Genomic DNA, 27,069 nt, shown 5'->3' with positions numbered 1-27,069 from the left:
ACCTAGCTCACAGGATGTCTATTGTGGGGGAAGAAGGCAAACGGGATTGTAAGCTGCTGTGAGACAGTTTCAGAAAGAAGGGCACGGTATAAATCTGTGGTCTTCTTCTTCTTCTTGGAAAGGAACATTGTGTAGATCAGAGGTCCCCAATGTGGTCATGAAGGGAACCATGGCAACCCACTGACACTTTTCCTGGTGCCTACCAAGTGGCTTTTCAGAGAGGGCAGGGCTTTGCCCAGCAAGGCTTCTCATTGGCTATAGGAGATTTGGTTGACTGTGTAGATTTTTAAAAAAAAATGTTTCCACAGCAGCTGCCATCACAGCACCAAGGTTCTTGACTGTATGGCTGAAGATAAGCTGCAGCAATCATTGTACGGCTGGCTGTGCCTCCTTTTGTGGCTGTGTCCGCCACACTGCGTTAGAATTCCAAGGGTGTTTGTAGGCTCAAAAAACTTGGGGATTCCTTGCGTGGATTGTTGTAGGGTTGTGTGTGTGAGATAAAACTTGTAGAGTGTCCCTTTAAATGAGGATGTAATCTACAGCCCAGGGTGGAAAGCAATGAGTTGGCACAGATTTTCTTTGCGCAATGCCCAGATCACTTCAGCACGGCACACCCCCTCAGTTTGACCAGACCCTTCTTCTGTAGCATTCTTAGAATAACGATGGATCCACTCTTTCTCTCTCGGCAATTACTTAGCCTCATTTATTTTTTTAAAAATGAAACCCTCTTTGGATCTTCTCGAACAACATTGTTCTGCCTGAGAGGCCTGGAAAATGTTTACACAACATCCGTCTAAATTTAACAGTTTGTAAAGCCCATTCGAAAAGTAACTTCAGAGCAATTCATTATTGCTTTAATTAAATGACAAAACGTCAGGATGGGCTAGGAGAGAAAAATGATAATTTACCAACTCTTGTTTTGGGACCTTCAGAGGAGAGCTTTGTTACCACCTGGTAAGAGATGGTTCAATATGTTACTTTCCTGCTTGCCTCTCTGGTGTGGCTACCTTTCCAAATGGTTTCACAGCAGCGCAGAATGAATGAGATTTCTACCCCATCATTCCTCTGCTGTTATTTCTATCTATCTATCTATCTCTTCTAATCGATACTTAATTGCATTTTTTCCCCTTGCCCATTTATTGGCTAAGTTTCCTTTTCTACCTTTCCACAAAGTTGTATTAGTAGTTATTTCACCTACTTATCATGCTATCTTCTGCTCCATTCTACTTCTAAATTAAACAATGTAGCCAAAGCAACAAACAGCCTCTTAGTACCTGTGAGGTTAACAAATGCAGGGTTTTTTTTGTAGCAGGAATTCCTTTGCATATTACGCCACACAGCCCTGATGTAACCAACAAGCATGGCCATCTTCAAGAGGGGTTTAGATAAAAATATGGAGCAGAGGTCCATCAGTGGCTATTAGCCACAGTGTGTGTGTGTGTGTGTGTATATATATATATATATATAAAATTTTGGCCACTGTGTGACACAGAGTGTTGGACTGGATGGAACATTGGCCTGATCCAATATGGCTTCTCTTATGTTCTTATCCTCCAAGCGCTTACAGGGCTCTTAGTTCAGGACCTACTGTAAGCTCCAGGGGGATTGGCTACAACAGGAGTGTGTGGCCTAATATGAAAAGGAGTTCCTGATCCAAAAAAAAAGCCCTCAACAAATTTATCATGGCATATGTTTATGGCGTATCCTTTTGTAAATGAAAGCGCACTTCACCACTGAAGCTCACAATCGTTTAAGCCATGAGAAATGGGTTAGTCCTTGCTCTGAGGAGTTTTTGTTGTGTCTCCACCAGGGGTGGAATTCTAGCAGGAGCTCCTTTGCATATTAGGCCACACACCCCTGATGTAGCCAATCCTCCAAGAGCTTACAAGGCTCTTTTTTGTAAGCTCTGGGAGGATTGGCTACATCAGGGGTGTGTGGCCTAATATGCAAAGGAGCTCCTGCTAGAATTCCAACCCTGGTCTCCACCCACTGATGGGGTCAAGGAAACTTTTCCTGGAGATGCTGGACTAGATGGACCAGTGATGCGACCCAGCAGGACTCCTCTTGTGTTCTTATGTTTAGGTATCAAATATAGAGAGAAATAATGTGGCAAAGGTTAGGAGAGGGAAAGAAGTGGGGCAGATTACACTCCCCTTTATCTGATGGGTACCACATCATCATAATCCCATACAGAGCAGTGTTTACAAGCCTCCTTTCCACAGAGGGTGATTTTCGAAACGATATATCTACTGAGAAACCCCTGGGCATCTGCTATGGATTCTGGTGGGAGACCTCAGGGCTAAACTAGATGTGATGGCCTCCACAAAGATGCTGCTATCGATTTAAAGTAATTTAGAAATGCTCTGAATAGGTCTAAAGTGTGGCAGGCTGAGGCGCACTACCCTCACTGTGTGACTGTTTTGGTGCTTGAAAAGGTGCGGGGAGGGGGCAGGGAGGACTGTGCCACAGGCTCAATCAAGATTATGTCCTCTGCAGGGGTGGAATTCTTGCAGGAGCTCCTTTGCATATTAGGCCACACACCCCTGATGTAGCCAATACTCCAAGAGCTTACAAGGCTCTTTTTCATAAGCTCCAGGAGGATTGACTACATCAGGGTGTGTGGCCTAATATGCAGAGGAGCTCCTGCTAGAATTCCACCCCTGGTCCTCTGTCACATTTAGTTCGGCCCTCAGCCATGCATTCTGTTTGCATCAGACATCAGAGATAGCTGTTAGAGTCTTCATCCCAGCGAAATTATTTAGCTCTCAGAAATACCCTTCTGTGGTGGCATATTGGAAGGGAAGATTGTTTAGGACAGATAGATCATCTGACAGGAAATTTGTCTTCCCCACTGATCTTTTCACTTGAGGAACCTTCACTTTGCTTCTGAAGAACTCCAGGATTCCACAAAACACATTTTAGAAATCCACCATCACGCAACATAACACGGGGCTGTAAAACATAAAAAAACTCATCAGGCCCTTAGGGATCTCCAGTACAACCTGCTGCATCTGAATTGTCACTTCTGACAAATTATTTGAATGAATGAGATGTAAGAAGAAAAGACATTCCCCTCAGAAAGGATGAAGGACTCATTCAGAAGCTGTTGACACCACATGATATCCCATCATCCTCTCTGACCATCCATTTTAGACTTAGTAGTACAGGTACCTTGGCAGAGTAGAGATCTGAACCTGAGTCTCTCAGATCCTCAGTCCTGAACTGTTTAGCCAAGGCTAGCCTGATCTCATCAGATCTTGAAAGCTAAGCAAGGTCAGCCCTGGCTCGTACAGGAACTACCAGGAATTCCTTCAGATATTAGGCCACACCCCTCTTACGTAGCCAATCCTCCAAGAGCTTACAGTAGGCCCTGTAAGAAGAGTTCTGTAAGCTCTTGGAGGACTGGCTACATCATGTGGCCTAACATGCAAAGGACTTCCTGCTACATCATGTGGCCAAACATGCAAAGGAGTTCCTGCTACAAAAAAAAAGCCCTGGATGAGAGACCTCCAACAAATACCAGGGATGTGACGTGGAGGTAAGCAATTGCAAACCACCTCCAAATGTCTCTTGCCTTGAATACCCCAGGGGGTCACCGTAAGTCAACTGTGACTTCATGGCAAAAAAAAAAAAAAATCAGGGAGAAGGCAGGGAGAGCCTGTTTGGTGTAGTGGTTAAGTGTGTAGACTCTTATCTGGGAGAACCGGGTTTGGTTCCCCACTCCTCCACTTACAACTGCTTGGAATGGCCTTTGGTTAGCCATAGCTCTCGCAGGAGTTGTCCTTGAAAGGGCAGCTGCTGTGAGAGCCCTCTCCGCCCCACCTACCTCACAGGGTGTCTGTTGTGGGGGGAGAAAATATAGGAGATTATAAGCCACTCTGAGTCTCTGATTCAGAGAGAAGGGCGGGGTGTAAATTTGCAGTCTTCTTCTTCTTCAGTGGATGGGTGTGTGTGTGTGTAGAACAACACAATACAATACATGACTATAGAACTATACTGTCATTCTTTGCAGTCTTCCCTTACTTACAGCCAGGTTTGGAAGAGTGTGGAATGTGGTGCATATGACCTGTGGCTAACTGTAGAGGATAATCAGCAAAGACAAGGGACATTCAGGCTAATTGTGAGCAGTGGTACTAGTTGTTCCGAACACTCAGCAGGGAGTGGCCTTTACCTGTGAACTCTGCTGGTGCACTTTCAGAAGCCTCCAGCTGGCCTCCTCCTGGAAACAGGTTGGATGTTTGCAACATTCTTACTTCAGAGCCTCAGGGCAAATTACGCAGACCAGTTGAGGATGATCACATCTAATCTTGGTCTGGCCTGATATTCTTTGTGTATGTATAAATTCAGTGTATAAATTAAGCAGATTTACATATATTTGTGCATCCTTTCTTCTGTTATGGCACTCAAAGCAGGTTAGATAGAGTTCCCTTGAGATCCCCATCCAGGAACCAAACTGACCCACGCCTTTTCATTTCCACAGGGGCTGCTATTGTTAATATCACATATCACAATCTGAGACCAGGGGTAAATGTGTTAATTTTTAACTGGTTCTACTTCTCACTAACCATGGTGGAGGGACATGCATGGTGCAATCTTAAAAGCCCTTTCCTGGGAATAAACCTCTTTGAATGTACCTGAGTAAGCATGATTCTGAGTAAACATCCTTAGGATAATTCTCATAGGCCACGGCCAAATGCACCATTTAACCCGTCAGCAAGGTGCCCCCTTATTTGAAATGCAGTTGCCTGATCACATGTCCTGACCTTAATCCGCCTTGCTGAGTGCCTGTCCCATCATTGACCAATCCGACAACCCAGCCTTTGTGCATATGCATAAACAATGCTGCTGATTGGCTCACCCACGTAGGGACTATTTTTTAGGAGTGTGGACCAAATGGTGATGGTGTTACTCACAAATCTCAGCCTAAAAAAAATAAACTCCAAAAAAACTGTTTGCGCTTGCTAAGAATGTGTCTCTTGCAGTGCTTAAGGTACCCACAAGCTCCTGCCAGCTTTTCACCGATTATGCAGTTATGCGTGTATTGCTAAGATTTTTTTAAAAATGGCACCAAACCTGGATTGACGGGGACAGAAGTTGCAACGGTTTGATTACTCTGGAGCAATCAGACAGGGAAAATATGTTTGTGGCCCATCACCAAGCGTTTAGGACTGGACTTTATGCGCTGTCAAATAACTCCAGAACTAAGTTGGGGCAGGACGGTTTGCCCGTGTCTCACAGACCATTCCCAGATGTTGCTCTCTGGATGTGCACTTTAAATCCAACAGGCATCCATGGCTATTTCAGATATAAATTCATATCTGACCATAGTAAGGCAGTGCACACCACAGTCAGCCAATGGCTTCAGTTCAGTCCCCAGCACTTCCAGTTAAAAGGGGGAAGAGTGTCGGTGTTGTGAAAAATCTCTGCCTGAAACCCTCCCTTTCCAGTTATGAAAATAAAGTTTGCATATTTGCTTTTCATTACGTTTAAAAATATCACTCGCTGCCAAATGCACTGCATAACGATCGTGTCACACACTGGGCTTCCAGACCACTTGCAATCCCAGTCATCCTTCGCGGCTGTGCCGCTGCTCGAAGAAAATACCGTTCGAAAGGCGAACAGCAAATTGCAGAGATTGTGCTCCGTTTGCAAATAGTTTTAACTTAGTGGTTTAATATTGCTGCTCTGTGGGAAGCCATGCAAATGCCTGATTATCTTTACCTATTAATGTGAAAAGAAAAGAAAGAAACCCTCACGATTATTTATAGCCGAATTAAAATTAAAGCATCTGTTGTGTCCCGAGAAAATAAAAAGAATAAGCCACCTGCGTCAGCTTGTTCTACTTCATGTACTTACTGTCTCTTGTCACCCCCTAAATGTTTAACATTTCTGTTAATAATGCTCTGTTTCTTTGCCTGCGAAACGTGAAGCAGAGAGAGATTTGCCCACCGGCCGTTTGCACCATATTGTCACACACCTCTGCGGCACACTTGCTTTCGCCCATTTAGTAAACCTGCCCTGTTTTACATGTGGGACCCCAACACAATCATTGGGGCATGTTTACCCAGTCGCTTGGTTAAGCTCTCTGGTTAATGATGTGTAAGAACTTTGCACTGATCTTACGTTCTGGAGGATTCCCCCGTGCCAAAGTTTATCCATGAGTAGGGGTATGCGTGTGTGTGTGTGTCTGCCTGTACGTGTTTGTTTTGTCTCCTTTGGCTTGTTTTGGCTGCCTGTTGTAAGAATTAGCAGATGTTTCCGTTGATTCACAACGCTCAGTGCCACCTAATGGAACTGGCACTTTAATTGCCTGGCACCAGATGCTTGATGGGTAGCCCGCATGTTAAAAGAACAGTCATGCTATGAATGCCAATGTTCTTGAGAGTGCCATGGCTGGCAGTAGCGAGGCTTCAGCACAGCAGGGGCTTGCGCCACCCAAAGCTAGTTGCGATCAAAGCTCCACCCCAGCTCTGGCCCATGCCCCACAAGCTACCTTCTCCCACACAAACTGTCCCTTCCACTTAAACAGAACCCCTCGGAGTATAATATCAGAGAGAGTCAAACCTTGCCATGATTGTATGACTGACTGATGCTTTGCCTCGAACCTGTGTCTCTGCTCTGTTTTGACTATGCAACCATTCTACCCTGGACAACAAATGGACTTCCCAGACAGCTTGCATTCCTCCCTATTTTGTGAAGGCATGGCTTTTTTTGTAGCAGGAACTCCTCTGCATATTAGGCCACACACCCCTGATGTAGCCAGTCCTCCTGGAGCTTACAGTAGGCCCCGTACTAAGAGCTCTGTAACCTCTTGGAGGATTGGCTACACCAGGGGGCATGGCCTAATATGCAGAGGAGTTCCTGCTACAAAGAAAGCCCTGGTGAAGGCCATATATTATCTGTTGTACCAAGCTCTGTTTTTAGCACACTGCTCCAAGAAGGGGCCTCTTTCTCCTCTTGGGAAAATACTTTGGATCTTAACTCCCGCTTGGCGAACCTGCCAAATTTTGCTTACATAGTAATGGTTAAGGTGATGGTATAACTGTATGGGCTGACCCTCTGGGGTCAGTCCTTTCCAAGAGTTATCTTGGTTTTAATGGCAACTAATAGACCGGCACTTTGGGCCAACCCAGAGATGCCTTAGAAGGTGCCTGAAAAAAACCGTCCACACGGTAACATCTGTAGACATTAATTTGCCTTCCACTACCCCGAACAGAAGTTCCAGCCTGCTCCCGTTATGAGAGACAGCTCAGCTCGGCATTTTCCTCCCCCGGAAGTGCATTTTCCTCCCCCGGTAACATCTGGTGGCCATCCCAATCCTCTGGGCCGATCCACTCACCTCAAAAAGGCACCATGTCAAAAGTGGTGCCTTTTTGCTGGGGCGCTTCCGAGGCGGCTCCCGGCCGTCCAGAATACTGGGAAGTGCCTGAAGAGCACCCGGGGAGCCGCAAATGGGACGCATGCCCAGGCACCCATGGCCCACCCCTTTTTCAAGTGCCATCCGGCAGCTCCAGGGCGCTCTATTTCCGGCCGGCTTTATATGGGGCGGCCTCAAGCCGCCCCAAACCGGCCATCTGATATCACCCAACATGTCTCGATATAGTACCTTATTTGATTGACATCATAAAGGTGTGCTTGCTGAGAACTGTGCAGAACTTGACAGCCGTGTTGGTCTGTAGTGGAACAGGGAGATTGTGCTCCGGCACACCACAGAGACCATCTAATAAATAAGATAATTTCAGCTGTTGTTCTGCAGCAGGAGAGCAAGAGCTGAGTCCAGTGCTACCTTAAGGACTGACAAGATTTCCAAGGTATACGTTTTGAAGAGTCAAAATGTCTGAACGTGGATAACCCGGGCAAGCTCGATCTTAGCAGATCTCACAAGCTAAGCAGGGTCAACTCCAGCAAGTACTTGGATGGGAGACCTGCTTGGAATACCAGCAGTCGGGAGGCAGGGGCAGGCTTTATTCAGCCACCTCTCTGAATATCCTCCAGGCCCCCAGTAGGGGTGAGTCCCAGAGGCAGGATTCTATATTAACAGAAGCCACCAAACTCTCTATGGTGCTACTGAGAAGCCCAGAGTGGAGAGTTGGGGTCAGTTAACAGAGACCGCCATGACTTCCAGGTGTATGCACATATTCATACACATATCAAATACAAAAATACCAAAAGGAAAGGAAAGGTCCCCTGCGCAAGCACCAGTCGTTTTCGACTCTGGGGTGACGTTTTCACGGCAGAATTTTTACGGGGTGGTTTGCCATTGCCTTCCCCAGTCATCTACGCTTTCCCCCCAGCAAGCTGGGTACTCATTTTACCCACCTCGGAAGGATGGAAGGCTGAGTCAACCTTGAGCCGGCTACCTGAAAACCCAGCTTCCACCGGGGATCGAACTCAAGTCGTGAGCAGAGCTAAAATACCAAAACAAAGTTAAAAATTATCCGATTAGGCGAATTTTGACTCTCAAAAGTTCATATCCCGAAAATCATATTGGTGCTTCTGGGCTTGAATCTATCTGTTTTTGGAATGCAGCTTGCCCACGGCTGAATAGTAAGTCTGTGGCCAAAGCAGCATTAACAAAATCAGTCCATCTGTTCATTTCTGTATGCAAGCTGTGAGCCAAGGCTTCTATCCTGTTCATGCTTACCTTTTTATTCCTCGCTTCTGTCTACCCCTAAAGAGTCTCAAAGCAGCTTACAATACCCCTCTCCCCATAATGGGGACCTTGTGGGGTACGAGAGGCTGAGAGAGTTCTGAGAGAACCATGATTGGCCCAAGGTCACCCAGCAGGCCTCATGTGTCTCAAAGCAGCCTACAATTGCCATTCCCTTCCTCTCCCCACAGCAGGCACTTTGTGAGGCAGGCGGGACTGAGAGAGTTCAGAAAGAACTGTGACTGGCCCAAGGTCACACAGCAAGGCCTCGTGTCTCAAAGCAGCTGACAATTGCCTTCTGTTCCTTTCCCCACAATGGGCCTTTTTTGAGATAGGTGGAGCTGAGAGAGTTCCGAGATAACCGTGACTGGCCCAAGGTCACCCAAGTGGACTCCATGTGAAGGAGTGGGGAATCAAACCCAGTTCTCCAGATTAGAGTCCTCTGCTCTTAACTATGCTGTAAGCCCAAGGGCAGTTAATGGCCTTTAAAAAAAAAACCTTTGCACTTTCACCAAAAAACAGCTGGCATCCTGAAGAAAGGTTGCTTAGAGACTTACGAGAGGCTGAATTATCCTCAAGAATTGTGAAGGAACATAAAATAGATGGAAGTAAATAAATACTCCTGAAAGGTGGGGTGACCTTTGGAACAGGCTTCTACCCTTCCTGGCCAACAGGAGTGAGACTTGCTTTCGCAAAATAAATGAGCCATATGTGCTTCTCAGGGTGGATGCACGATCAGTGGAGTTCTGTATAAAGAACCATCCCAAACGAGACGAGAGAGGATTACTTGCGACTAGACTCTTGTGCTTTAAATGAGAAATGTGCGACTGAAGAATGGCCTTCCTTCCAAGGTGTGGCCCCGGGGAGACTAGTTCACAGGGTTGCCGCCCTCTAGGTGGCACCTGGACCAGGGCTTTTTTTGTAGCAGGAACTCCTTTGCATTTTAGGCCACACCCCTCCTATGTAGCCAATCCTCCTGGAGCTAACAGGGCTCTTAGTACAGGGCTTACTGTAAGCTCTTGGAGGACTGGCTTCATCAGGGGTGCGTGGCCTAATATGCAAATAAAAGCTGGACACATGAAAGCTACCTTATACTAAATCAGACTCTTGGTCCATCAAGATCAGTATTGTCTACTCAGACTGTCAGTGGCTCTCGAGTCTCTCTGGGGTGTTTCCCATCACCTACCACCTGAGCTTTTAAACTGGAGACACCGGGAACTGACCCAAGGACCTTTTGCATGCCAAGCAGATGATCTACTACTGAACCACACACAGCTCCTCCCAGGAGGACGTACCTGGTGACCTGTTATTGTGCTCCAGACCTCCAGATGACCAAGAGCGATTCCTCTGGGGAAAATGGTTGCTCTGGAGGCTGTATTTTTCCCCTCTGAGGTCCCCCCCTCCCCAAATCCCCTGGGCTCCACCCCCAAAATCTCCAGGTATTTCCCAACCCAGAGCTGGGAACCCTACTCATTTACCATGTTTCTGACCTGAATTATTGCACTGAAATCAGAATTAAGATGATTTCATGACTTGTTCTCTCCCAAAGACCTTCACCTATTTCTCAATTTCTTATTATTGCTGTATGGTGGAAAGGCCAGTTCTTTTGTAAAGAAAAGGCTAAACAACAACAGCACAAATATAATCATAATTGTTGCTCTGGACTTCTCCAAACTGAATTCTTTAAACAGGAGTCTATTTCTCCACCCACATCGTCTTAGGAGCTCAACGCTGGGCAGGGGGACACATTACATCTCAATTAGGAACCGAAGATAAATGTAGTGTGGTAAATGGAGGTCATAGGGTTACAGTCAATGAATGGGAGGACTGGAAATGGAAATTGGAAAACAATCCAGGACATTTTAAGAGATAAGAAAGAGGGAAACTTGATTAAAGGAATCCATCCTCTCTTTGACCTGAGGGATAGTTTCCCACATTTAACAAAATGGTACAGGCTGACAGTACGGCAGTTTTGGAAGTAAACAGTTAGGCAAAGCGTGTGGGAGTTTGCTCATCTTGAAACCAATTTCACATATGCACACCCATTATGGTGAAAAATCAGGACAGAGGAGGCTGCCTGATGGCCCCTTTTATGTCTTCCTCTACCACCCCTCATGCTGCATTGCTATCTTCAGATCAAAAAATAATTCTAGTGCTTTATTGTTATTTAGCATACCCCATAAAGGAAAGGAAAGGTCCCCTGTGCAAGCACCAGTCTTTTCCGACTCTGGGGTGACGTCGTTTTCATGGCAGACTTTTTACGGGGTGGCTTGCCATTGCCTTCCCCAGTTATCTACACTTTCCCCCCAGCAAGCTGGGTACTCATTTGACTGACCTCGGAAGGATGGAAGGCTGAGTCAACCTCGAGCTGCCTACCTGAAAACCCAGCTTCCGCCGGGGATCGAACTCAGGTTGTGAGCAGAGCTTAGGACTGCAGTACTGCAGCTTTAACCAGAATCACAGATTGTGAAAAGGAATTATTCAGGTAAATTATGGGCTTTCTCCTTCAGTTTTGTCAAGTATGTGGGGAAACCAGGCAACCTTATAGCCCAGCCTAACTAGCATTGCCAATCTCAAGGAGGGGCCTGAAGATCTCTTGATTTTACAGCTGATCTCTAGCTGGCAGGGATCAACTCTCGCTGAGAAAATGGCTGATTTGAAAAGTGGACTTTATGGCATTGGACCATGCTGAGGCCCCTCCCCAAACCTCACCCTCACCCAGATCCACCCCCAAAGGCTCCAGGTATTCTCCAGCACAGACCTGGAAACCCTAGCTCAGACTTCTTAGTGTTTGGAAGCTAAGCAGGGTTAGTACATGGATGGAAAGCCACCAAAGGGGAGGGACGGTGGCTCAGTGGTAGAGCATCTGCTTGGGAAGCAGAAGGTCCCAGGTTCGATCCCTGGCATCTCCAAAAAAGGGTCCAGGCAAATAGGTGTGAAAAACCTCAGCTTGAGACCCTGGAGAGCCGCTGCCAGTCTGAGAAGACAATACTGACTTTGATGGACCAAAGGTCTGATTCAGTATAAGGCAGCTTCATATGTTCAAAGAATATTGGAGGCTACACTAGGGTTGCCAATCCCCAGGTGAGGGCAGGGGATCCCCGGTTTGGAGGCCCTCCCCCCGCTTCAGGGTCATCACAAATTGGGGGAGAGGGAAGGGAAATGTCTGCTGGGCACTCCATGATTCCCTATGGAGACCAATTCCCATAGGGTATAATGGAAAATTGATCCGTAGGTATCTGAACTCTGGGGGAGCTATTGTTTGGGGCAGATGCATCAGCATAGCATCTGATGCCTCTTCCCAATATACCCTCCAATTTTAAAAAAAGATTGGACCAGGGAGTCCAATTCTATGAGCCCCAAAAGGAGGTACCCCTATCCTTCATTATTTCCAGTGGAGGGAAGGCATTTAAAAGGTGTGCGGTCCCTTTAAATGTGATGGCCAGAACTCCCTTTGGAGTTCAATTATCCTTGTCACAACCTTGCTCTTGACTGTACCCCCAATGTCTCCTGGCTCCACTCCCAAAGTCCCCAGATATTTCTTGAATTGGACTTGGCAGCCCTATGCTACACAGAGGGATGTAATGGCGAGCCATCTGTGCTCATCTCTTGCCTTAGAAGCCTCATGGTCCTGGGGTCACTGTAGTTGGTTGTGACTTGACAGCACACACATATTACATGCACAGAACCAAACTTAATAAATGTGCATGAACCAAACATGGTGACTCGCATCAAATTCCCCTCTCTTGTTTCTATACATTTTAGAACAGCTTGCCCAAGTGGGCTCATAAGCTCTTCCATAGTGCGGATGACAATTTTATTTGTGTTGCTCACTGAAAATGTCAACTGTAGTTCCATAGGTTGTCCAAATGCTGCATGACCATTTGAATGCTCCGGTTTTTTGAATACTCATTCTCGAATTGTGAGATCCAGTTTATGTGATTTATGTTACTGTTCTTTAATTTGTGCAATCCAACTTTTATTGCGTTGCTCATTCTCTTTATTATATTGTCTTTTTGCATTGCCTTTTATAACCCCATAATCCTCCTTGTGTCTCAGCGAGAAAGCTCGATGAGAAATGAAATGCAAACATGAGAAATTAAGTACTTTGTTTAGTCAAATGCAAGACTAGTTTTTCCCCCCAGATATGCCATTTTTAAAAACAGGTGACCTTAAAGTCACATACAAATTATCATTACGTCCAATAAGAAAGATCTTTTAAGGATTTTGGGGGAAAGGGTTGTTTAACATTCAGGGTCCTCTTCCCTTTGAGTAAATACGGTAAACAGATAAATAAACACATGCATGTATCACAAATATCAAAGGAGACTTCATAGTATAGTGGTTGGATGGGGAGGAGTATACCAGATTTGACACTCAAACAGGCCACACCCCTCGATGTAGCCAATCCTCCAAGAGCTTACAAAAAAGAGCCTTGTAAACTCTTGGAGGATTGCAAAGGAGTTCCTGCTAGAATTCCACCCCTGCATTGAAACAATAGCATCTTGTAACCAGGCTCTCTTTGGTACTCTTGTGTGGTCATGTTGAACTCATGAATCAGACCATTGGTCTGTCAGACAGGCAGCAGCTCTCCACTAGCCAGTTTGGTGTAGCGGTCAAGTGTGCGGACTCTTATCTGGGAGAACCGGGTTTGATTCCCCACTCCTCCACTTGCACCTGCTAGCATGTCCTTGAAAGGGCAGCTGCTGTGAGAGCCCTCTCCAGCCCCACCCACCTCACAGGGTGTCTGTTGTGGGGGAGGAAGGTAAAGGAGATTGTGAGCCGCTCTGAGACTCTTCGGAGTGGAGGGCGGGATAAAAATCCAATATCATCATCATCTTCTTCTTCACTACATGACCTTCCCCCTTCCTCCAACCAGAGATGTTGGGAATTGAACCTGGGCCCTTCTGCATGCCAAGCAGATGTTCTGCTCACTGTATGTTCTCTTTCAAAGACTGAGAAGGAAAAGAGGAGAACCCATCAGTGCTTAGTTCTCATGGGCCTTTCTCTATCTGGGATAATTCTAGCCAGGATCAGATTTCTGTGTCACTGTAGCACATTTACGCTCCTATGACTTTATTATGACTCCCATTCATAAACCAACCCAATGCAGATTTGTACTATTGTTTACCTTCACTTTTGTATCATTGTGCATTCACACAATTGTGCATCATTGTCCATTTACACATTAGTCAAGCTAATGCAGTACAAACTAATGCAACTTACTGTTGCACTTTGCATGTACAGCTGGTTTAACTGCGCAACAGCTTGTGTGGCTAAACCACCCCTTTCCCTCCCCTCCCACGGATCTAATGAAAGTTGTCATGCTTTTCCACAGCAATGGCATTAATAACTTCCTTGTGGGATACTCCTTCAACCTCAGCCATGCACAGTAAATAACCTGTGAGCCAACGGGGTCACAAAACTTTACCGTAACAATTTGTGCAATTGGAAGGCGGGGGGGGGGCGGTTGGGTGGACTACAGCTATATTGTCAATCAGAATGTTTGTGACCTAATCCTAGCTACACTACAGCGAAGTAGAAGGTGCCAGTTTTTTATGAAGCAGAACGTCGATCAATGCTACCCAACTTCTCCATCATTAGAAGCTGCATTGGCACAGTGCCAAAAACCTTAAGGGTATTTTGAATTTTCTTATAAATATGCATAGGCTTTTTAATCAGGGATAAATGGACTCTAGTGTTAGGATTTTTACACACACATACACACACACCCTGCAAGCAGACATTTTCAGAGTGTTCTTACTATGCATAAGTGCCATAGAGATCAAATGTAAGGTGGAGTTCTGGAATGGATGAAGGACATTTTATCTAGATGGGCAATTTTAGAGACACCATTGGGGGAAAGACGAGAATGAGGGTCACACATTGTATAAAATTTAGGTGGTGGATTTCTTAATGGGCAAGCAGCTTATTTTGTGTATAATTGCCTAAAGTATAATTATCCCCTACAAATTCAGCTGTAATCTGCATTCTCCCCCCCCCCCCCTTTCTGGTATAGTGCCATCTACTGAGTTATTTGCAAATTGTTTCATACAGAAGTAGTGCATTTAGGTGGTTTGGATCTTAGAACCAAATCCTTATGTGTTGTGTGCCATAGAGTCACATCTGACGCACAGCAACCCTATGAATTAATAACTACCCAAATGTCCTCTTGTTAACAGCCTTGCTCAGGTCTTGCAAATCGAGGGCTGTGGCTTCCTTGACTGAATTAATCCGTCTCCCATTGGGTCTCCCTCTTTTCCTGATGCCTTCGGCTTTTCCAAGCGTTATTGTCTTTTTCATTGACTTCTTGTCTCCTCATAAATCCTTACACCAGATCACACAGTCAGTTTGGACCTGCCCAGGTTAGAGATGCGAGGGACCTGGGGGGAGGGGGAAGACAAGGAAAAGAAAAATTCTGGAATTGGGAGTCCATTTTTCCCCTGAGGACCAGCCTGTTTTCAGTTTTTAATACAGAAAAAAAATGGAGGACACAGTGAAAAGAAACACCTATGAACAGGGGTCGTTTTGTAGAAAAATAGGTGGTGGAGCTCATCCAGGGATTGTTATGCAGCTGCACCTACTATTCAAGATGGGGAGGAGGAGGGGGAACCTTCAGAAAGATTCAGGAGCTGTGCTCCTGTGAGTTCCTGCTGAATCCGAGGCCTGCCTATGAGGTATTTTCTTTTAGAGTGAACAAAATGCTCCCTGAGAGGAAGTTTTTTACACTTAAAATGAAAAGGTTTGAGAACCTTTTCCCCCCTTCATTTTTCCCCATGGAACAATAAGTAAATTTTGAGGGGCACTAAAAAAAATCCCTTTTCTTATGAAATATTTCCTTTTTTGAGCGAGAAAAACCTTGTCTTACAAATCATCTCACTCATTCCAAATGTATAACATGAAATTCTGAGTATATTTGGCCAAGTTTTGGTGGGGGAGATCTTATACTATTGACATATAGAATATTTTCAATTTTTTGTTTACTATGCAATAATTTGACAACTATTTATATTGTCTAGTATGTTTAATGATAATACACTATTAAAGAGTTCAGTGTTTTTAAGTTAATACCCAAACATTGTGGCAATCGCTGATTGTGATTGTACAAGTTTCTGCCCCAATAATATCTTTTCCTTTGTTAACTACAAAAATTGTTTTCTCCTTCAACTGTTCTTCCATCAGATGGTAAAGAATTAAAAATACATGTTCTATGGTGAATTAAGGAAACTTGTGCTAAAGCAGCTTAGGGCGTGTAGGAGTTCTCATCTTTTTCTCAAGTAGTGGGTATACTTGCAGTGTTTCTTTTAGAAGAGATATCTCTACTTTTAAATTCCATAAATATGTCAAAAAGTACAATTTTGTATGATAAATTGTAAATGATGCATTTTATCTTGTTTAATCACTAAAGCAAATTTAGAATACATAGGAAAATAAATATTTCAGAAATTCCAATATTTTGTAAAATTCCCAGGCTGTTTTTCTTGGGGGGGGGGGGATGGTGAAAAAAAAAGGCATTCCTCCCTCCCATGACTTCAGTACCGCATGACTTACTACCATTTTGTAGGGCCTATAAGATGGAGCTATTCCGCCAGGCTTTTGGTTGAGACAAGCAGGCGTCCTTGTTCCCTTGCTTATACCATCTGTATGCCCTCCCTTGCAGTGACTTATCATCTTATCATCTGGATTATTGTATTTTGGGCCGATTTATATATATGTTATAATCTAAAACATATGTCCACACCGCCTATGTTGTATTTTACCGTATTGTTTTGTCCTGATTAGGCTTCCCAATCCCCAGGTCCAGCGGGGGATCCCCCGTTTTTACAGGCTTCTCCCCGCCCCCAGCCAACTGGCCGGCAGGGGAAGCCCCGCCCCCTACAGTCACCATGTAGTTTTAGAGCTCCTGCAGGTCTGTTTTTAAAATATGTACCTTTAAGGCTGAGGAGGAAGCAGGAAACAGAAAGGGCTTCGGAGAACGGCCCCTCTCTATGTTTTGCTTTCGTTTTCAGCTCAAGTAAAGTTCTGCAGGAACAAGACCCAGTAAGTGTTTGTGTGTGAGAGAGAGGGAGGGGGCAGGGGATTCCCTGGTTTGGAGGCCCTCCCCCTGCTTTAGAAAGCGTGTGGGGGGGAGGGAAATGTTTACTGGGCACTCTATTATTCCCTATGGAGAATGATTCCCATAGGGAATAATGGGGAATTGATCTGTGGGTATTGGGGGCTCTGGGGGGGGGCTATGTTTTGAGGTAGAGGCTCCAAATTTTTAGTATAGCATCTAGTGCCTCTCCCCAAAATACCCCCAAGTTTCAAAATGATTGGACCAGGGGGTCCAATTCTATGAGCCCCAAAAGACGGTGCCCCTATCCTTCATTATTTCCTATGGAAGAAAGGCATTTAAAAAGGTGTGCTGTCCCTTTAAATGTGATGGCTGGAACTCCTTTGAAGTTCAATTATGCTTGTCACACCCTTGTTCCTGGCTCCACCCCCAATGTCTCCTGGCTCCGCCCCAAAGTCCCCAGATATTTTTTGAATTGGACTTGGCAACCCTAGTCCTGATACTGTTTTATTGTTATTTTAACTGGGTTTTAATTGTCACCTATTGTGTCTGTAATCCACCCTGAGCCCGCCTATGGGAAAGAAAGTATCAAAAAACAAATGTGTAGTAGATATAGAAACTTTCACAATATTTATAATAATTGAACTGATAATATCCTAAACATCTTCATAACTACACAATATAAAAGGTTCCAAATAGTACAAGCAAGGAACCAGAAACTCACTGCAATTATTAGTTCAGTCTTTCGTAATGAATTCATAGTCAATTCCAAAGCTTATTTCCTCATGGAGTCCAGTTCTCTTGGAGTAGTCTGGCCCTCAAGCTTGTGCCTTATGAGAATCAAGTAAGAGAGGATTTTGTTGACATCAATTTGATTTATGTACAGGAATATTGGCTTCAGAAAAAGCACCTTTGGGCAAAACGTGTATTTAGTCGGCAAGCAAATAAAGGAAGGACCAAGTTTTCCTATCCTTTGGGCCAGACTACTTCAAGAGTACCGAACTTCTCAAGGAAATAAGCTTTGGCATTGACTATGCATTCATTATGAAAGAATTGCAGTGGAGTTCTGGTTCCTTGCTGAATAGTCCTTCTTGTACTATTTGGTATCTTTTGTATTGTGTAGTTATGAAGGGAGGGTGCAGGGGATTCCCCAGTTTGGAGGCCCTCCCCCCACTTTAGAAAGCTTTAGAAAGTGAGGGGGGGAGGGAAATGTCTGCTGGGCACTCTGTTATTCCCTATGGAGAACGATTCCCATAGAGAATAATGGGGAATTGATCCACAGGTATCTTGGGGGGGGGCGTGTTTTTTTGAGGTAGAGGCACCAAATTTGCAGCATAGCATCTGATGCCTTTCCTCAAAACACCCTCCAAGTTTCAAAAGGATTAGACCTTATTCATAGTGTTGCATATCTTTTCTGCCAATGTGTGCTGGACCAGAAAAAAAAAATAAATTTCATTATTTCTAATGGACAGAAGGCATTGAAAAGGTGTGCAGTTCCTTTCAATGTGATGGCCAGAACTCCCTTTGGAGTTCAATTGTACTTGTTCCAACCTTGCTCATGGCTCCACCCCCAATGTCTCCTGGCCCCTTCCCCAAAGTCTCCTTGCTCCACCTCCAACGTCCCCAGATATTTCTTGAATTGGACAGCATCCCTAGTCCAGTAGCACCTTGAAGACCCAACACAATTTCTGAGATATAAACTTTCAGTGACTTCCAGCATGCGCTGAGTGGTGTTATCGCAATGCTAGCACCACAGGGACGCTCTGGTATTTGGGCAAAGAATCACCATGTCTCTGGCAATGTGATGACATCACTTCCTGTGCACCCCAGAAGTGACATCACTGTGTTGCTGGTAACAGTGGGCCAGGCCTCCCCCCTCACTGCTAGTAAGTCCCTCCTCCTCAATGCTTAGCTGACTGGGGGGAAAGGGCGGGAACTCTGTCCCAGTCCACAAAAGTCTAACAGAATCAGAAGAGCAGCAAAAAAGAGGAAGAATCCAGTAGCACCTTAAAGACTCACACAATTTGTGGTAGGGCATAAGCTTTTGTGAGGCACTGCTTACTTCCTCAGCGTCATCAAAGCATAAGGCTCGCTGTAGGTGCAGAAAGGAATAGGGGCGTGCAACATAACTTTCTGGGATTGGCAGTGTTAGGGCTTTTTTTGTAGGAGGGATTCCTTTGTGTATTAGGCCACACGCCCCTGATATAGTCAGTGCTTCTGGAGCTCACAGTAGACCCCATACTAAGAGCTCTTGGAGGATTGGCTATATCAGGGAGGTGTGGCCTAATATGCAAAGGAGTTCCTGCTACAAAAAAAGCCCTGGCAGTGTCTATGATGCCTCTTCATTGGTCAGGCCTGGCTGAAATGTAGGAGCCTAGCTGTTTTTTCTTGCATGGCCAACCAAACAGTACCTTCTGTACTTCAGATTGCACCTAGCTACAACCTCAGGGGCCCCTAGGATGAAGAAACTTCTCAAGTATGGAATTTTGGGGGGGGGGGGGAGGGTATGGATTTGGCTACCCTTAGCTATGTCCTACTTTTGATCTTCACCCAGAGCGCAGACTCAAATACTGACTTGTATGTGTGCTGATCCCTTGGACTTAAAAATGTGTCTAAGGCTGGGTCCAGACCGGCAGTTTAAGCTGACACAGGGACTGCTTGCAGATGGATTAAAAAAAATCAAGTCCAGGTGTGCACATCTGCCATCCATCCAGTTCCTGTACTCACCCTGTCCTCCGGCAGCTGAGGCGGCTCAAAAAGCTACCACTTACAAAGTGGTAGCAAATTATTTTGCCGCACGCCATCCATGGTTAAGTGTGTGGACTGATATCTGGGAGAACCGGGTTTCATTCCCCACTCCTCCACTTGCACCTGCTGGAATGGCCTTGGGTCAGCCATAGCTCTGGCAGAGGTTGTCCTTGAAAGGGCAGGCTCTTATCTGGGAGAACCAGGTTTGATTCCCCACTCCTCCACTTGCACCTGCTAGCATGGTCTTGGGTCAGCCATAGCTCTGGCAGAGGTTGTCCTTGAAAGGGCAGCTGCTGTGAGAACCCTCTCCAGCCCCACCCACCTCACAGGGTGTCTATTGTGGGGGAGGAAGATAAAGGAGATTGTGAGCGCTCTGAGACTCTTCGGAGTGGAGGGCGGGATATAAATCCAATATCTTCTTCTTCTTTCCAGGTATCTGAATGCCAGAAAGCGCAAGTGAAGTGGATTGGCAGTATGAACCCACCAATCTGCTCTAGGCGTTCACCAGCAGTGTTCCCTTTAAGCTGAGTTAGTGTGAGCTGGCTCACAGATTTTTAGCCTCCAGCTCACACATTTTTGTATTAGCTCAGGAAAAATGGTCCCAGAGCAAACTAATTAATGCAGTAGCTCACAACATAAGAGAAGCCATGGTAGATCAGGCCAATGGCCCATCCAGTCCAACACTCTGTGTCACACAGTGGCAAAAAATTATAAACACACACACTGTGGCTAATAGCCACTTTAATGCCAATAGCTCACAAAATAGCTCACAACTTTAATGCCAATAGCTCACAAAATACCGTAGCTCACAACTTTAATGCCAATCGCTCACAAAGTAGAATTTTTGCTCACCAGACTCTGCAGCTTAGAGGGAACATTGCACAGTATTCTTTTAAAAAAAACAACTGCCCTAGGCACATGGATGTGCACAAGGGGATGGTGTGCAACAATGGTCTGACTGTGCTGAAGTGTCCCTCATGCGAGATACATGTGCCTTGCACAGGAGCGTCTGATCGCTCTTTGTCTGGTACAGTTTGGGGCGCCTCCGGTGCATCCAAAGCTGCCCATCTGTACCCAGCCAAGAAGTCTCTTTATCATCTCTTTATATAATAGTGGGCAACTTATCCACCAGCCCTTCACAATGCTCATGACATTGATATCAGACTTAGAATTTTTTGTCATGGTTGTTCTGTGGTCTTAGCATCATCTGTCTTTTGATGAATCACTGTCTGGCTTGCCACTTTTATGGTTGTGATTTCTTATTTTCCCCGGCGTTGCTTTCACATATTTACATCCACAGAGCACAGTTTATCAGGGCCTTTTTTCACTCACAGGATGCTCTTCCTCTTCTGATGTTCATGGTGTTTCCACACCACAATTCAAAACATATTTCACACGTACCTCTTTTGGACAGTCAACATTACACCAGAGAGAAGAATTCTTAGGAAACATAGCTTGTGTCTCAGATGAGTAACACACTGTCATGGGGATGTATAACAAGATATGCACTTGATATGTTCGCTGGAGCTAACATGGAATAATTTTACATAACAACACTCACTAATAGATTTAAGATTGGGCTCCACAGTTGTTGGAGTGAGAAGTGACTGGCTAAGATCCTTGCTGGAACTGAGAAATTGAGTGTTACTTGCTGTTGGTTGGCTTTAATTTTTATCATATGCCATCTCTGTAATTACTTAGCATCAGGACACTGGAACCCAGTATGGAAAATTTCCAGGACTCATTGTGCCTCCAAATCCTAACTCAATAGTATAGTATAGCCCAGGAGTGGCCAAATCCTAACTCAATAGTATAGTATAGCCCAGGAGTGGCCAAACTTGCTTAAGAGCCACATAGAATAATTGTCAGATGTTTGAGAGCTGGAAGACAGGAAGGAAGGAAGGAAGGAAGGAAGGAAGGAAGGAAGGAAGGAAGGAAGGAAGGAAGGAAGGAAGGAAGGAAGGAAGGAAGGAAGGAAGGAAGGAAGGAAGAGAGAGAGAGAGAGGTGGAAAGAAAGCAGTTTTAACTTTAAATGCATTCTCCAAACTGCTGAATGGCTTGGCTTGGAGAAATGATTTAAAGAGAGAAATGCCTTCTCTAAGCTGGTTGATGGGATGGTGGGGGCTTCAAGAGCCACACAATATGTGTGAAAGAGCCACATGCAGCTCTCAAGCCACAGTTTGGCCACCGCTGGTATAGCCCATTAATCACTTTCATATCCTAGGACAACATCCTACAATTTTTTTCTTCCCAGTGGTTTTTTGACTCACATCTTTCTGAGGAGGCTTCTAAATTTCACGTTCTTGCAGATTTGATTTTAAACGCCTGTTACTGACATAGGTCCTTTCCCACAGGAAATGACAGCCTTCTTTTTGCCTGACTGCACTAACAAATTTTGATATAAAATAACTGCTAAAATCTATCATTATTTCTGTGTCAGTTGTGTATAAGTGACATGAAAGTGAAGTAAAATGCCAGACTTGATTAAATTAAACACTCACAAGACAATGTAGAGAAAGAAAAAGGCATAGTTATATATCTGTAATGGTAAGAAAGCATGGCATCTGTTTTCCTGCCTACTGATATTTGAAAGTTCAACAAAGCATGTGAAATCTTCCACCTGGTTGATTGACAGCTAGAGTGGTGTAGTGGTTATGAGCAGGGGTGGAATTCTAACAGGAGCTCCTTTGCATATTAGGCCACACACCCCTGATGTAGCCAATCCTCCAAGAGCTTGCAAGGCTCTTTTTTGTAAGCTCTTGGAGGATTGGCAAAATCAGGTGGGTGTGGCCTAATATGCAAAGCAGCTCCTGCTAGAATTCCATCCCCGGTTATGAACAGCAAACTCTAGTATGGAGAACCAGGTTTGATTCCTCACTCCTCCTCCACATGAAGCCTACTAGGTGACCTTGGATCAGTCTTAGCCAGCCTCACAAGGTGCCTGTTGTGGGGAGAGGAAGGGAAGGCAATTGTATGCTGCTTTTGAGACTCCTTAAGGTACAGAAAAGTGAGGTATAAAAACTCCTCCTCCTCATAGTGGGACTAAAGCACAAGACCAAACCACGAAAACTGGCGTCTTACCAGTGCTGTCTCAGACAATTGGACCCTGACTGACACAAATTAGGTGACATTCTTTAATTTGCCCTGTTAAACTTGCAGTCAGACTGACCCCCAACATCACAAAACCGTAGATGTTTTTTACCGTTTCATTGTTTGTGAATGAAATGGCAAATTCTAATCCGCTGAGAAGTAGCGTTGATTCCACATTAAATTAACCAGCACTGAGACAGACAAAGTATATTATTTTGGCCAACATTCCAAATCCATTAGATTAATATATCAGGAGCTCAGTGGCAATTTGGAAGACTTAACAAAATGTATTCTAGCAGAAGATGTCATGAGCCAGAGCTGATGGATGAAATCCTAACAAAAACCCACAACACACACACTGCCACACACACACTGCCCTAGGAGCAGGGTTGGAATTCTAGCGGGAGCTCATTTGCATATTAGGCCACACACCTCTGATGTAGCCAATCCTCCAAGAGTTTATAAAAATGAGCCTTGTAAGCTCTTGGAGGATTGGCTGCATCAGTGGGTGTGCGGCCTAATATTCAAAGGAGCTCCTGCTAGAATTCCAACCCTGCCTAGGAGTAAGCCCAATTAAATAAAACAAGCGTTACTTCTGAGTAGAACTGCTTAAGATTTCTCCTGACATAAGACTTACATAAGGTTATGGTGGCTGGAATAAATTTTCTTAGTCTTTAAAGTGCCAGTGATTTTGCTTCAACAGATTAACAGAGGTACATTGGTAAGATTATCCTGGAAGGAAAGTCTTTGGTTTGAATTTAACAAAGGTTTTGGTGTGTGTGTATACACACACACACACACTCATACCCTGAATAAACTTTTTTTGGTCTTAAAGGTGCCACTGGACTCAAAATCGTTCTTCTGCAGAGGAATGGAATGAAAAAAACAACTGTATGGCTTCCAAATACAGTTTGGGGAGGGACGGTGGCTCAGTGGTAGAGCATCTGCTTGGTAAGCAGAAGGTCCCAGATTCAATCCCGGACATCTCCAGCTAAAAAGGCTCCAGGAAAGTAGGTGTGAAAAACCTCAGCTTGAGACCCTGGAGAGCCGCTGCCAGGGACAATACTGACTTTGCTAGACCGAGGGTCTGATTCGGTAGAAGGAAGCTTCATATGTTCAAATAAAATGTCAAGTACAAATAATCAGTAATTTTCATTCATGTACAACCTGAAGACAAAATCCAGATTCTAATAATGGATGGAATTTGGACTTTGAAGTTCCATCTATTATTAGAATTCAATTTTTGGCTTCTGTGTACCATTGGTTCTGCCGTTTACCTTGAACCTGTTCATTTTTGTGACTATTATATTGTATATTTTGTAGCATTCCATGTTCTGTAGTTGTGGTTGTACATGAATGGAAATTACTGGTTATTTGTAATTGAAGTTTTATTTGGAATCCCTGCAGTTGTTTTTGTATTCCATTGTACTTACACTGTGTGACCACTTGTGATTGTTACATTGCCTTCTACAGAGGAAGGCATTGGCACGCACCACCTCTGCCTCTCCTGCTTTTAAAAACCGCTTGCCGGGGTCTCCATAAGTCAACTGTGACTTAATGACACTTCGCACACACTCCTTCAGGTTTTTCTTTCAAAAAGCCAACAGCAGTGATTGCTTACATAAAAAGTTTAAAAAAAAAAAATAAACACAAATCAACTGAAAAATATGAAACCCGATGACAATAAAGTGCCTGGAAAATAGAAGTTTACAGCAAACGGAGTTTTTTAAAATGATTGGTATTTTGAACCTTGAATCTGAAGTATGTCAATGAAGCACTTGTTGACATTTTTAAATTGTTTTCTGGCTCATGACCCCAGAAGAATTTGACATGGTTTTGGCTGTGGCTCCATGAAAATCATGTCCTAATCTCTAATCAGGATTGCCACTAGCGTCAGCACTCTTCTCCAACCTTGCATAAGACTTCAGGCAGTCCCAGAGAAATGTGTGCAGGATAGTACAGTAAAAAAAAAAAAAAAACTCTATTAGCTCTTGCCCAAGAGCCAGATCTTCCTCCTGTGAACGACAAATTGATGTACTTAAAACTCTTTAACTGGCATAGGCAGCTAAACCCGACTTTATTTTCCTCCCATTTTGCCCCGCAGTTTCTTTGCTAATATCTCTCTATTATTCACTCCCAGGCTATCTCTTTCAAAACGTTTCATCCCTGAATTTTAATGATGGATTTAGGATGACACAAATAAAGCGTGGTGAGCTTATATAGTTGAACTTGCTGGCTTTAGAAGTATGACTCGACATGGATTATCACTGTATGCTTAACGGTATCTATGCCAGTCGATAATCAGTATGACGGTTTTGACTCGGCAAGTAAGTCTGGGAGGTTAGATTTCATGTCACTATCTTCAGTGTGCATTTAATTGAAGTCGGTCTGCAGTGCAGCTTTCAAGTTCAATATGAGGCGGGAGTGAGTCTTAAATTGCTTTGGACTGTGAACTAAAGTGACGCTTTAAGCTAAGCTTCCAAATTTCTGTAACATGAAACATTCCTATGTAGGAATTTATTTATTTATTTATGTAAATTTATAGTCTGCCCTCTCCCATAGTGGGCTCAGGGTGGATTCCAACATGGCAAAACAATTAAAACTAACAGTAAACAATCGAACAGAAAAATAATAAAGCAGTGGAGGAACCAGGGAAGATCCTGCTAGTAACCAGGCAGTCACACTGGGTAATGTCTTGGTGAGTTCGCTCTGCTTTTTGCACACAGTAGTTTAAGGCCTGGGTGTGCCCAGAGGCACAAAATGTACCCAGCTTCTCCATGCAAAAACTCCCTGCACATTTAAAAAAAAACACTCTAGGGAGAAACGTTGCAGTTTAACATTTCACACTCTGTACTGTTTCTATTTACAGAGAAAGATTAATGTTTGGGAACTTTGAACAAACAATTAAAACAGATTTAAAAATTAAAACAGTTAGTGTATTAGTGTATATCTCATGTTTAGATTGTCCTGCATAATAAATTTCATACTAACACATTTTGTAGTGATGATGGTATTGATGATATTGGATTTTTATATTCCGCCCTCCGCTCTGAAACTCAGAGTCTCAGAGCGGCTCACAATCTCCTTTATCTTCCTCCCCCACAACAGACACCCTGTGAGGTAGGTGGGGCTGAGAGAGCTCTCCCAGAAGCTGCCCTTTCAAGGACAAACTCTGCAAGAGCTACGGCTGACCCAAGGCCATTCCAGCATCTGGAATGTGGAGGAGTGGGAAATCAAATCCGGTTCTTCCAGATAAGAGGCCGCACACTTACTCTCTCTCTCTCTCGGCTTGGCTTCGTGAACGAAGATTTAAGAAGGGTGCAATAGTCCACGTCTGCTGCAGGCTCGCTGGTGGCTGACAAGACCAATGCGGGACAGGCAGGTCCGGCCACAGTGGCTGCAGGGAAAAGTCTGATTTCTCCGGGTTAGCATCAGGCGACCAATACCCTGAACCGCCTACATGCAGGATCGGGACTATGGCTTCCAGTGGCACCTTCCACCTGCCGTTTCGCCCCTTGCCCATCGCTGCAGGACTTGATGCGTTGTGGGTTGTGTATGTGGATATGCCCTTCAGGCCTGCGCAGAGGAATTTTTTAGGTGAAGCCCAGTGTGCGCGGTACTGGCTCCACCCTTTCACCTGGGGGCACACTTAACCGCCACACCAAACTGAGCTAAAGAAAGCTGACGTTCACATAGTAATTGATGGTAGTTCTGGCTGCTGGTGTGTAATACCATGGCATCAAAAGGTTTCTTTGTATGTTCTTCGTGAAGACGTTCCTATTAGAAATCTCCTTTTGTCTGTTTTTTTCCCCACCAGTAGCCTGAATCTTTCTCCATTTCTTCTTACAGGAGTTATCTACACTGCAGATGTCCTAGATCGAGAGACAACCCAGTCTTACTGGCTGACTGTGTATGCAACAGACCGTGGTGTCGTCCCTCTTTACACCACCATTGAAGTCTATATAGAAGTCGAAGATGTGAATGACAATGCCCCATTAACTTCGGAACCCATTTACTACCCATCAGTTTTGGAAAACTCACCCAAGGATGTATCCGTTATCCAGATCCAGGCTCAGGATCCTGACTCCAGCACAAATGAGAAGATGACCTATCGGATTACCAGTGGAAATCCCCAGAATTTCTTCATCATCAATCCAAAAACAGGTAAGGAGATTTTTAGATGTTTATCAGAAAATGCTCTTTGTGTGCATTGTCAATAGATTTTATTTGCAAATGCTGTTCAGATGTCTACAGAATCCTATAAGGACTGACAAAGGTTTAATGGTGGCCAGGGCTTTTTTTTGTAGCAGGAGCTCCTTTGCCTATTAGGCAACACCCCCTGATGTAGCCAATCCTCCGGGAGCTTACAGGAGGCCCTGTACGAAGAGCCCTGTAAGCTCTTGGAGGATTGGCTACATCAGGGGGTGTGGCCTAATAGGCAAATGAGTTCTTGTTATTAAAAAAAAGCCCTGCCCACAATTATGTGTGTTTGCAGATGACATGTTTATTTTGTGGTGCTATCCTGCTC

General features: G+C 44.6%; 1 protein-coding gene across 6 annotated transcripts in view; it reads left to right on the top strand.

The window, feature by feature from the left end:
• Window positions 1-27,069, top strand: part of FAT3 (FAT atypical cadherin 3) — a 546,218-nt gene that overhangs the window by 156,711 nt on the left and 362,438 nt on the right. For all 6 annotated transcript variants that reach the window (XM_060234952.1, XM_060234950.1, XM_060234951.1 and 3 more), the window contains exon 2: window positions 26,391-26,705. In XM_060234952.1, the coding sequence (XP_060090935.1) occupies window positions 26,391-26,705 (315 nt within the window). The remainder of the gene's footprint in view (window positions 1-26,390; window positions 26,706-27,069) is intronic.

Source organism: Heteronotia binoei, chromosome 3, assembly GCF_032191835.1.
Source record: "Heteronotia binoei isolate CCM8104 ecotype False Entrance Well chromosome 3, APGP_CSIRO_Hbin_v1, whole genome shotgun sequence".
Classification (NCBI taxonomy): domain Eukaryota; kingdom Metazoa; phylum Chordata; class Lepidosauria; order Squamata; family Gekkonidae; genus Heteronotia; species Heteronotia binoei.
Note: the sequence above shows the minus strand (reverse complement) of the source record. Positions and strands in the feature narration are given on the sequence as shown.